Source organism: Pelodiscus sinensis, chromosome 1 (genome assembly GCF_049634645.1).
Source record: "Pelodiscus sinensis isolate JC-2024 chromosome 1, ASM4963464v1, whole genome shotgun sequence".
Lineage (NCBI taxonomy): Eukaryota > Metazoa > Chordata > Testudines > Trionychidae > Pelodiscus > Pelodiscus sinensis.
In genome coordinates, this window is record NC_134711.1 from 107,502,670 (window position 1) to 107,515,281 (window position 12,612).

The window sequence follows — 12,612 nt, forward strand, 5'->3', positions numbered from 1 at the left end:
GTGAAAAAATTGAATACTTTTTACCTTTAGCTCTGATTCAAGCTGGGAAAAGTTTTTTTTTTGAAATCTCAAAAAATTTCACAGGACAATGGTAAAACATGTTTCCTGGCCAGCTTTAACTGTAACACAGATTTTCCAGGACTCAGATCATTCTTGGAGCTCTTCTGAACCCTTTCCAATTTTTCTATATCATTTTAAAGTATATTTTTAAGCCTCCACGTTTATACTTCAGTCGTTGATATTTTCTTAAGTGCAAAGAAAGACGAGAGAGGAGGAGACATGGATGTTTATTGAGTTCTTTGTCTCCCCACACACACATGTAGCAAGCAGGAGAGGGAAACTCGGTTCTTTTCCATTAAAGGCAAAGTGTCTGGCTGGCTCCACACATTCCCGTCTGAGAGTTAAGCCAAGGAGCACAATAGTAAAAATGATTAGTGAGCAATGTTGGCCTCGGATTTCACTATTTCGTCTAAGCTTTTTCCCTTGTCTCCCCTCTCTATTTGATTAGCTTTTTTTGCTCTTCTTGTTATGGACTAAATGCAAACCCAGAGTAAGCAGGGGCCACTCCACTCCAGTTGCACCCACCCACATCAGTCTGAAATGGCCCTAGGCCTAGCATGTTCCCGGCCTCTTTTCTCTTTCTTCTCTCTGTATCGTGGAATAGGCAAAGAAAGTGGAGAGGAGACATAATGGCAGCGAGGAGGCGGCTTAGAGACTAAGGGGACAGAGTTTGCTCTTACTTTTCCTGTAGACTTGACTCCTTTCCAGATGCAGAAGTAGCAGATGACCCAGGCAAGCAGAAGGCAGAGAGCCAGCTCCCAGCGCACAGTGCCCAGATTGTGAATGCCATCTGTGAGTCCCAAGGCTCGCTTCCTGTCCGTTCAGGAGGAGAGAGAAAGGTTAATACCCCAGACTTGACTCTTCTGGCAGCCCTGAGCCCACAGTTTTCATACGCATCCTAGAGCACAGTTGCCCAATGTCCCTTACTTCCACTCTCGGACACTCTAGTCCTGACAGCTCTCCTGCAGCCGTGGTCACCATGGTGCGAGGGTTCTCAAACTGGGAGTCATGACCCCTCAGGGGGCTGTGTGGTTATTACATGGGTGGCTCCAAGTTCTCAACCTCCACCTCCAAATCCTGCTTCACCTCCAGCATTTAAAATACTATTAGATATTAAAAATATGTGATTTTAGTTTATAAGGGGGGAGGGGGCTCAGTTAGTGGCTTGCTGTGTGAAGGAGGTGACCAGTACAAAAAAAGGTAGGTATTCTCGAAATTGCCTCAGACTTCGCTGCGGTCCCCTAGCAGCCTGGCTCCTGCGGTTTCACCTCGCCCTTTAGTCAGCCTGGGCTTTCCAAGTCTCCCCAAGGCCTCAACAGCCTCACTGCAGCCCCCACTCATTCTGGCCGTCACAGCACAATCACTCCCAGGCTCACATCTCCATGATCCCTTTGGCTTCTTTGCAGACCACGATCTATCAGATGCCACCTCCACAGCCTCCAAGTGTCATAAGTGCCTCCCAGTCACCTGCTGTTTCCTCCAGCCACCCCACTTTCTATGGCTCCCTCCAGGAACACCTATGGTTATGGCCCTCCTTCACCCTGATCCCTACAGGCTCCCTATGGCTATGGCTGTGCTCAGAGCGAGGGGAGGGAGGTATGTGTGTGTGTCCTCTAATTTTTTTCCATCCGTGGGCACTAAGGCATGTCCAGATGTGCGCCACCAGTAGAAACACATGCTGCTGACTGTAGGTGTTCTGCTGTGCCGGGAGAGGCATAAGGATCTTGTGCAAAAAGTTTTTTTTGCGCAAAACAGACACATCCACACAGCGGCTGTGTCTAGACTGGCAAGTTTTTCCGCAAAATCATCTGCTTTTGTGGAAAAACTTGCCAGCTGTCTACACTGAGCCCTTGAATTTCCAGAAAAGCACTGACGATCTATTGTAAAATCATCAGTGCTTTTCCAGAAAAACTATGCTGCTCCCGTTCGGGCAAAAGTCCTTTTCCGGAAAACTGTTCCAGAAAAGGGCCAGTGTAGACAGCACAGATTTCTTTTCCACAAAAAAGCCACGATCGCAAAAATGACGATTGGGGCTTTTTTCCGGAAAAGCATCCTGCCAATGTAGACGCGCTTTTTCTGGAAATACTTATAATGGAAAACTGTTCCGTTTTAAGCATTTCCGGAAAAGGGTGCCAGTGTAGACGTAGCCCGTGTGTTTAGGGAGTGCCCACGTGCTCCAGACATGTCTGTCAGTCAGCATGGCCAGTCATTATGCAAGCTGGTGTGTGCAGTAAGTGTGCTCAGAGGCCTCATGATGTGCCATGTGCCACAGGACTAAGATGTAGAACCTGCACTTTTTGGGAGGGAGGGCTTCACAGAGACATCATCTGGAGCATTCGCATCGCAGTGACCTCTTGTGGAGAGAGGAATCTGAAACTGGGGTACCTACTCCCAAAACTCGATAACTGGGGAGGTGGCATTAGCAGGTACTGTCCTGTTCTCCGAGTCAGAGCTATTCAGGAAGTCCACACAGAGATCTACAAAGGAGAAAGCAAGTCGGTGAGCCCAGAGAATTTTCACGTTTCTCAGCCTTTGTGCTTCCTCCCACCTCCACCCTATGTCCACTCCAGCTGCACACGAACACTTCACACTGCCCAGCAAACACTCGCTCCCCACTCAGAATCCCAGCCCAGGAACAGTGAATGGGATGGGGGAAGGTGGCAGGCTGGCAGCTCCCTGCTGAATAGAACCCATATGGCTGTAGAATGCAGGGTATTGTGGGACAGGAATTATGGTTACCCCGGGTACCTTCACACACCTGTTCACTACCCTGCCCCCACCCCTCCACCAGCCACGTGTATGTGCTTCCTCCACACAGTTCTAGAACATGATTTACTGGTGAAATTCCTAAAAGGCAGGGGAAGTTACAGAGGGCAGAAAGAGCACCCCTATGCACCTCATAATACATTTAGCAAACAGTAAGGTAAATGACAGGACAACAGCCCACCCTCGCTGGGGAGCTACTGAATGTCAAGAAAGAACTCAGAGAAATTTCCGTGGCTTTCTCCACAAATAAAGCTCTGTCTGAGGAACTGTGAGAGTTCGATGACCCTTTGGGGAAGGCAGTGAGGATACGGGAAGGCAAGGACTGTAAGTGGACTGAACGTGGAGAGAAGAATTTTCACAGCTCTGTAGATTCCACGGCCAAAAGGGACCATTGTGATCATCTACTCTGACCTCCAGTAAAAGGCAGGCCATAATCCTTGCCCCTTATAGCGCAACTTTGCCAATATAAGCTGCAGCCACAGGAGACATGCCTGGCATATAAAGTACAGTGGTGCAGCTATGACATGACCTGGCCTAAGAAGTCCAAAGACTGACTGAACACAGTTCTCGTCACGTGTGATGGAAGATGGCCTAGACACTTGAGGGGCAGAGGGGCAGGGAGTGGGTTGGGCTATAAATAAGGGAAGTGGCGGCTCCCGTGGAAAAGCTCCTTCTGTGGTCTGGAGTTGAGTGATGATGGCAGACTCAAGCTGATCCAAAAATGGGCTTTTTTTTTCCCCTGCTGAAATTTTTAATTTTTCAGGGGAAAACACACAAAAGCAAAACATTTTGATTCAGAAATGCTGCCATGGTGCTTCGCAGGAGTTGTAGTTTGGGCGCTTCGTAATCCTGCTATGAGCTGAGATTCCTGGTCAGATTTCCTAACTTATGATGCACCATGACCTCTCCTCGTGGTGACAGCAGGCTGTTGCCTCCTGGCCATGGTGTATCGTTGGAGAAGTAGTCTAGCTGGGAAGCCCACACATAAAGAATGGCACATGAGCAGAGCTGGATTTCCCATTAAATATAGAAGGCACATGCCTAGGGGTGCCTAAAAATTCAAATTTTGCTGCTCCTGGGTACCAGCAGGGGTGGATCCAGGGTCAGTGGAGCAGGAGATGGCTCCCATGCAGCCCTGCTGGAGCACTCCTTGTTCAGCCCAGTGGATACAGTCACCCCAAACCAAATTTCTGGGAGCAGGCTAGCTGAAGTTATACCTGAGTTCCAAGGGTTATTACAGGTAGCCCAGGGAAGCACAGCAGCAAAGGAACTGAACAGGTAGAAGATAGCCCAGGAGAGGATGACAATGTAGTAGATATTCAGATAGGATTCAATTACTTGTGAGGCATATCCAATTCCTAGGAAGGAAAGTGAAAGTGGTTAGGAAAAGGCCCCAGGCTAGCCCCAAATATATCAGACTTTAACTTTAGATAGTGACCCATGGGAATTGGGTGGATGGCAGATTAATGAGTAATTCAGTTCACCAGAGAATCCTGTACAACTCAGGTTGGGAGTTGGAAATCCAGGTACGTTTCACACTGTGGTGGAGAAATCAGAAATAAAAGGGTTTTCACTGCTAACTATATCCCATGCCCAAAGAAAGAGGTCAGAGCACATATACAGGGGTCAGTTTCTAGTCCTGGCTCTGCCAATATCAGCAAAGGAGCAAATGCCAAAATGAGAAAATCACTTCATATTTGTGTGCCTCAGTATCCTTTTCTGTAAAATGGGGATCATAAAACTTTAGGGTCATTGTGAGGTCAATTCTGAGATTTTTAAAGTAGGGCTGCTCTGAAAACAAAACTTAGTTTAAAAAAACTCAAGGTTTTATCTAGGGATGTAAGTGACTAATCAACTAGTTGACTATCCAATAAGCAAAAGCTTATCGGATAGTCGACACACTAGTCGATTAGTTGCTTCCCTCCCACCCTTGCTGCCTCTATGAGAAAGAGGCAGGAAGGGGGAGAAGGGGAAGGGCTGCCTCTCAGCTCCGGGGTGGGGGCAGGGGCACAGTGAGAAATGAACAAGAGTCCCTTCTGGGGTTTTTGTACATTTCAAAGCAGAAGTGCTGCATGGAGTCTGGGCTCAGGGGGGCCCCCGCTGGCCCCGGGCTCCATGCGGCATTTCAATCTGCGCCTCTTGTACATTTCAAAGGCAGAACACTACACAGCAGTTCTGCCTTTGAAATGTAGTAACAGCCAGGTGGACTTTTGCTACATTTCAAAGCAGAAGAGCCCTTATCGACTAATCAAATAGTCGATGGAAATTCCACGGACTATTCGATTAGATGATTCATCTAATTTTAACATCCCTAGTTTTATCTTTTGCTTTTGTTCTGCTTCAAAACAAAAACAAGCCCTCTTGAAATTTCCCACACAAAAACTCAGGAGACCCACCATCCCACATTTCTTTCTCTCTGATTTTGACCAGAAATTCCATGGTAGACCTTGGAAATCCATTCATCGGCTCACCTTCAAAGATAGGGCAGATCTTCCTCCAGGCAGTGACCCCTCCTTGGCTGGTGTACTGTCCCAGTGCTGTCTCCAGGAGGAACACTGGGATCCCACAGGTAAAGAGAAAGATGAGGTAGGGGATTAAGAAAGCACCTACAGAGAGAGTGGGAGGCAAATGAAGGCATCTTTACTGCTTAACATTATCATAATAATCACCAGGTACATTAACTAGCAAGATGTACCAGCAAGGCACAGGTAAGCATCCTTGAATGTAGATGCTTATCTGAACTAAATGGACCATATCTTGCAAGATAACAGCCTCTCAGCTTTGTTCTTGTCTTGGAAATACTACAAGCACTACTGTCCTCTCCTATTTTCAACTCTTCTAGCCAGAACCCGGAGAAGCAGAATGGCAAGAAAACAAAACAAAGCCAAAAAAAAAAAAAAGCCACGGAAGATAAATGTTGACTAGGTTTGAGCTAAGGTATGGGAAAGTAAGAGGAAATCTTACTGTATCCAACTGGATCCTTGTAGTGGTCCCTCATTCTCAAGTGGGAGAGGGCGGCCACTCTGCCTCACTACAGGCAGACTGTAAATAACAGTTTGTAGGCAAAACTCCAGCAGTCTTTAGCCTGCAGCCACCTGGCTAAGGCAGACAGTAATTAACAGCCTACCAGTGAGCTCTGGCTCTTAAGGTTGCCAGATACTTTCACAAAAAATGCCAAACATAATAGGGAAAAATTTAGTTGAGGAAAAAAAAAAGTTGCTGTGCCTTTAAAATGTTCCCGCCGGCCTTCCATCTGAGAAAAACAGAAAAGCCTGGACATTTTATGTGTCTGGTATTTTCTGGATTTTTTTTTTTTTTTTACCAGACAGAAGATGCAATTACCGGGCTGTCCGGATGAAAACTAGACACCTGGCAACCCTACTGGCTCTCTCTGGGCCACAAACAGGGCTCTGGCCTATATTCAAGGCCAGAACTGTAACAGTCCAGGTGTTCAGCCAGGGAGATGAGCGCCAACGCAGGAGGGGCTTTTTAGAGGCAATTGTGTTGGAGAGCTGAGGTTCTAAGTCTGCTTCTGGGAGGGCAAGGGGTGATCAATAGCCTCTCCCATTTCTGCCAAGCCTTTAAAAGACTGACATGATAAATCTGTTACTTTTTCTTCCAGTCAGGTTGTGATATTTTATAAGTGACTGGTCCGACCTGGTGAAAGAACCTCATAGGGCCCCCGTTACCATGCTGGGAGTTTCAACTCCTCATAGTGTAATAAGAGGAGAACTCTTTTGCCAGGCTCAAAAGTTCTTCTTCAGACTCTCTTGTAAGTATGTTCCTAAGCTGTGTAGGCTTTCTGAAGGGTTTCCTTCACTAGCTCCACCACCTGGGCCAGCCACTGCTGGAGTTTAAGAACACACCACAGGAGACCATGGGAGGGTGATGACATCCATCCCCAGTTCTCTCACATGAAGTCTAATAGTCCCCAGGGTTTGCCGACCACACAATAATTTAAACAGGGAGAAGTTGGATGATGACTGGGGAACTTCTCTAATGGCTAGTAACAAGGGAAAGCTGTGAGAGCCTAGGGCCTGAGGCAAGGAGGTGAGCATCAAAGCAGTCTAGGGCTCAGGCAGGGAGGTGAGGGCCAACATAGGCCTCACACTCCAGCAGCAGGACTGGACTAGACTCTGATCCCCTTGGGGTACTTCCTGCCACAGTCTGGGTGTAGGTGCTCATGGTCCAAAGGTCCCCTGTCTCTTCAGGGTACTCCACTTCAGGTAGCTCTGGCAGTGCCTACGGATCCTCGTCTGCCTCCCCTGACAGCAAGGTGTCTGCCCACTCTGATGCTGGGCTGGGCTCTGGCAGAGCTGTTTTCTCTCCAGAAGAGATGTCTAGTCTTTCCAGTAGCTCAGCATCAACTGAGCTTTAGGGCTCCCTTTTCTACTTCCTGTCCCTGCCTGGCTCTTCCAGTGAGGAGGGGCCAGATGGGTTTGGTTCCACCCACCCACGGGAGCATAGCGGTCCCCCACACTCCAGTTCAGAGGGAGGCCACTCAGCCTCACTACAGTCCTCCTTAGCCAGCAGTAACAGGACAACTCTTGCCAGTTGATTCTAAACTGCTGCCAGGATCTTGGCTTAGTCTCCAGCCCTTCCAAAGTGATCAGCTGGGCTCCAGATTCAGAATCCACCCACCCCAATCGAACCCAGAGGTCCTTGTAGGGTACACCCCCTAGAAGGGAATGGAAGAATATTTGGGGGTGCACATCTGGGGGCCAGGACAGGCCCAACAGGAGGGCAGGTTGGGAGCACCAGCCAGCTCTGCTCCTGATCCTGGCTGCTAGCCATTTCCATCTGTCTCCTAGCCCCCAGTTTCAGGGGGCAGGAGGGCATGGACATAAGTAAAGGGGGTGTGAGGTAAAAAGTGTGGGGACCAGTGATCCAATGGCAGACACAAGGCAGGCAAATGTCATTCTCCTCCTGATTGAAACAACAGCCCTCAGGGCCTCATCAAACACAAGGAATAAAAGATAAGTGAATATATTCCCATTCTTTCCCTCAATTCTCTGATAAAAACAGATGTTTGGAACAAAGATTTGAGCTCCTTCTCTCAGAAGAACCACATTTGCCTTTTACATCTGTTTCTTCCTGGGCATAAACAGTCATGCATTCCTACATTCCTTCCCATGATGGATAATTAACAATTGAGTCGAACAAAATAATCTTTCCCCTTGTTCTTATGCCAATAATGTTAAAATAAAAAACATATAAAATATTCCCTAAACACAGATGTAGTATAGCTGCAGGGGATCTAGGGACAGCAGACCCTTCACATCCAGACAGGTTCAGTATAGGTTTGTGAAGTAGGGAACAGAGATTCTATATATGCATTCAGCCAAAGGCAGCTGCTCCTTTCACTGCTACATAAAAGACCTTCAGTCAGAGTTCTTGTGAGACAACAGTATTGTCCAGTAATTGTTCGGATTAATCCTAGGAAGATCCCATGTATTCTTCTGATTCCGATGGTCCAAGTGGCTGATCAGTTTAATTAATAATAATCATTTATAAGAGTGCCCTCTTAACATTCATAAAACTTTTCTTTTCTGAAGTTCCCAAAGTGCTGGCTAGGATACCAGGGTTAACATCTATTTTTGCAAAAAGTGACATGAAATCTTTCAACCCCCTCTCCCCTTCCCTCCTACCATGCAGTGCCGAGTCATTGGTTTTGTACTGACTCAACAGAAAGGGAGCTTTCTCCTAAAACATGAAGACCACGTTCTGCAGCATCTTCAATTTTTTGTGGTCGTCTCCCAGCCAAGTTTTTCTCAGCTCTAGCCACATTCACTTTGAGAGCTTTAACAAGATCATAGCCTGATATGCTACAACTACATTAGAAATAATCACTGAGGCAAATAACTTCGTCATTTTTCATGCATCGGAAAGTATGCAAGTAGCCTTTTCAGTTCTGCTAGTTAGGCTAGACACTGCAAGGATTATCAGTTCTGATACTCTTGCTCCACCTGGAAGAAAAGACCCAAATGTAAGGTCATTATGACCTGGCCTTTATTAAATGAGAACACAAAAAGGTGAAGAGGTGTACATAACTATAAATATTACCTCAGGACCTGACTGTGGAATGGGAGAACACATATGTTCTTGTTACCTTACAGAACTACATTCTTTTGGGTTTAGTTTTCCTTAATAAACCAAAGTCCAATAATTTTTATAAAAGAAACTGGTGACGTTCAATTATCCTGCCCTCTATTGGTTCATTTAATAGTCACTATAAAAATCTCATTTTTAACCATGTAAAAGATCTAACAGCAGTTTTACTGGAATAAGGCATTAAGTCAGTCACACATGCAGCAGCAATAAAAGGGGATGGACTCTTTCTGTGGGAATGTTTTCCCAGGCCAAGGGATGGCTACTAATAGATCTGTAACTGGAAAAGGTGTCCTTTGCTTTTTCATCCTCCGAGGCACACTTTCCTTGAGCTTCTCCTCAAATTCATGATTACCCCCAGAACAAGCAACTTGCCCTTCAGCTTTGAAAATCTGGTGACCTTACTCAGCGTTAGAATTTATGTGGGACAAAAACCTCTTTTCGGATCAGTGTTTTCCCTGTCAGGAAAGGCAGGAGTGTGAGAAAGGCTACAACCACAGGCCAGACTGGCCCAAAAGTTGGGTTTAGTGGGACCAGCTGGGTCACAGACTAGAGAGAAGCAGTTGTCCAAGTGCCTTTGAGGAGGAGCTCAGGCCCTGGAGGGGGTAAAAGCAACAAAACTTTCCCCTGCCAGAAAGTCAGCTATGTCAGAGAGACCTTGGGAATAGCTGGGAGGAGGGGAAATGCATGGGGACTGAGGAGGAAAGGTTTCAGGGGCTGTTGAGTGGGAGAACTGACAGGATCAATTTCCTGGCAGTGGGAGCCCCCAAAGGGTCTGATAATTCAGATGTGTTTTAGATAAGCATCTGACCCGCTGGTTGCCTTTACACATGGCAAACCTAGAGATTCACCCATAGGTAAAATGGGGAGCCTACTGAAAGCTGGATTGCTCCACTTCATCTATCAGAGCACCCACCTGTGAAGCGAGACTTGTCTCCCACTGCATAGCTTACCCTCCCTGTGTGGTTTCCCCCCTGGAGGTAGGAGGAGGTGGGACGTCTCTCTGTATGGGTGTGGAGATGTGTATGGCTGTGTATATATAAACAGATGAAGGTGCCTGATCTGGTGCTCATATTCTGGGTCAACATTTCACATAACCTGTAATTTTATGGACTTACCACCCCCATTTTTGTAACAGAGATAAGGGAATCTCCAGACATTGCCCAGACCGATGATCTCCCCAGCCACGGACAGCATAAATTCCACTTTATTACTCCACTGGCCTCTGGCCTCCATTTCTGGCTTCTTTTTTTTGAGGATCACCGTGTCCCCATTGGGCTCAGCATCAACAGCCGCTTTACTCTCCATGGTCCAACCAGGCAAGGGAAACTGGGAGGAAAAACAACACAGGCTATAAGAAGCTGTTACAGGACACACAGGTGAGATGAGCTGGGAAGGGATTCAGCCTCCCAAGTGGAGTTGTTTGTATTGTTCTGACGGAAGCCCCAGCTCACGGCAATTCCCAGCATAGTCCAGGGAAACTCCATCTGAGAATTAGCTGCACCATGTAAAGGGCTGTTTCTTAACTGATGGGAGCAAATGGATTTGTCAACAGAAATGAAGTCCTGGCTCCACTTTCATCTCCACCTCCTTTTGACTAGATCCACCTCCTGCCTATCCTCTAATACCTAATAGCCTCTCTGTTGCTGATGACAAAACTTTTTTAAAGGGTCCGGTTATAATTGTATGACCAATAACTCCAGGAAAGGGAAAAGCAATGCTATGGGGAAATATATAAATCAAAACATCTGTGAGGATCAGGAAAACATTCCCCCGCCCCACCTCATACCCAGCGAGCAATATTGGACAATTGGCCAGGATGGCTGTCTTCCTCTAAAGTAGCATATCTGATACAGGCCTCTGTCCATATGGGCTCCTCTGCCCATAATCAAGCCATGGATCATGGACTGGTAAATATAACAACAAATGGTAGGACAGTGTGTGTGTTTCTGTCTATGTAAGCATACGCTAAATGCTTTGTCATTGTATTCTCAATAAACGTAGTTATTGCCTTTCCCCCTATAAAGAGCCCATATGGTTCTGATAAGCATAACATTTTTTGGTGGAGAAATTATTAAACACTCAAAAATGTACAAAATAAAGAACTCAAAAATGGGTATGCTTATCTCTGCCTGTCACCACCAAACCATGTACTGTAAATACATCATTAAAAACATATGTTTAAAACAAATTTAAAAATGTAACACACATTTTGCATAGTAAACAATGAGTATACGTTACATCCTAAAATGAAATAAAAAAAATAAAAGTATTAGCCAGCCACCAGTAAATAAATGTAAATGTAATGTTAGTGTGCTATATACAAACAATCACACTTACTATCTACCAAAAATTAAAGAGGCACAAATAACTATAACTACCACTTTGGTAAAACTTAAAAAACAAATAAATAGTCTTGCAGCACCTTAGAGACTAACAAAACATGTAGATGGTATTATGAGCTTTAGTGGGCATAACCCACTTCAGATGAATGGACATTTACCACTTTGGTAAATTTCTTTGTTACTCTTGGTCTAAGCTGGCATAATATAACTAATCACTTACTAACAAAAACAAAGGTAACCCAGTTTTTACAACATACAAAAAATGTAAAAAAGTGTGTTATTCAAATATTGCATACTAATACAAATATATTAAAAATTGCTGAATCTAAAAAAAAAATAGCCTATGACTGGTATAACATTTTTACAGGCGGATTCCCTATTTCTAAGAGCATACTGTCAGTAGATATAGTATACTTGGATTTTCAGAAAGCCTTTGACAAGGTCCCTCACCAAAGGCTCTTGTGTAAATTACATGGCCATGGGATAAGAGGGAAGGTCCTTTCATGGATTGAGAACTGGTTAAAACACAGGAAACAAAGTGTAGGAATACATGGTAAATTTTCAGAATGGAGAGGAGTAACTAGTGGTGTCCCTCAAGTGTCAGTCCTGGAACCGATTCTGTTCAACTTATTCATAAATGATCTGGAGAAAGGGGTAAGCAGTGAGGTGGTAAAGTTTGCGGATGATACTAAACTGTTTAAGAGAGTCAAGACAGAAGCAGACTGTGAAGAAGTTCAAAAAGATCTCACATAACTGAGTACTGGGGCAACAAAATGGCAAATGAAATTTAACCTGGATAAGTGTAAAGTAATGCACATTGGAAAAAATAACTCTATACGTACAGTATGATGGGGGCTAATTTGGCTATGACAAATCAGGAAAGAGATCTTGGAGTTACTGTGGATAGTTCTCTGAAAACGTCCACACAGTGTGCAGCGGCGATCAAAAAGGCAAATAGGATGTTAGGGATTATTAGGAAAGGGATAGAAAATAAGACACAGAATATCTTACTGCCCCTGTATAAAACTATGGTACGCCCACATCTTGAATACTGTGTACAGATGTGGTCTCCTCACTTCAAAAAAGATATTTTGGCCTTGGAAAGGGTTCAGAAAAGGGCAACTAAAATGATTACGGGTTTGGAATGGGTCCCATATGAAGAGAGGCTAAAGCGACTGGACTTTTCAGTTTAGAAAAGAGGAGACTGAGGGGGGATATGATAGAGGTCTATAAAATCATGAGTGGTGTGGAGAGGATGAATAAAGAAAAGTTATTTATTAGTTCCCATAATAGAAGAACTAGAGGACACCAAATGAAATTAATGGGTAGCAGG

The 12,612-nt window shown here is 45.2% G+C and overlaps 1 protein-coding gene across 5 annotated transcripts in view; it reads right to left on the reverse strand.

Annotated features, from left to right (window-relative positions):
* The window catches only part of SLC6A12 (solute carrier family 6 member 12), a 54,515-nt gene that overhangs the window by 30,323 nt on the left and 11,580 nt on the right, over positions 1-12,612 (reverse strand). For all 5 annotated transcript variants that reach the window (XM_075940841.1, XM_075940838.1, XM_075940853.1 and 2 more), the window contains exons 2-6: positions 10,053-10,263; positions 5,298-5,432; positions 4,044-4,184; positions 2,450-2,537; positions 741-873 (exon numbers count right to left, since the gene is read on the reverse strand). In XM_075940841.1, the coding sequence (XP_075796956.1) occupies positions 741-873; positions 2,450-2,537; positions 4,044-4,184; positions 5,298-5,432; positions 10,053-10,242 (687 nt within the window). In that variant the 5' untranslated portion in view covers positions 10,243-10,263. The remainder of the gene's footprint in view (positions 1-740; positions 874-2,449; positions 2,538-4,043; positions 4,185-5,297; positions 5,433-10,052; positions 10,264-12,612) is intronic.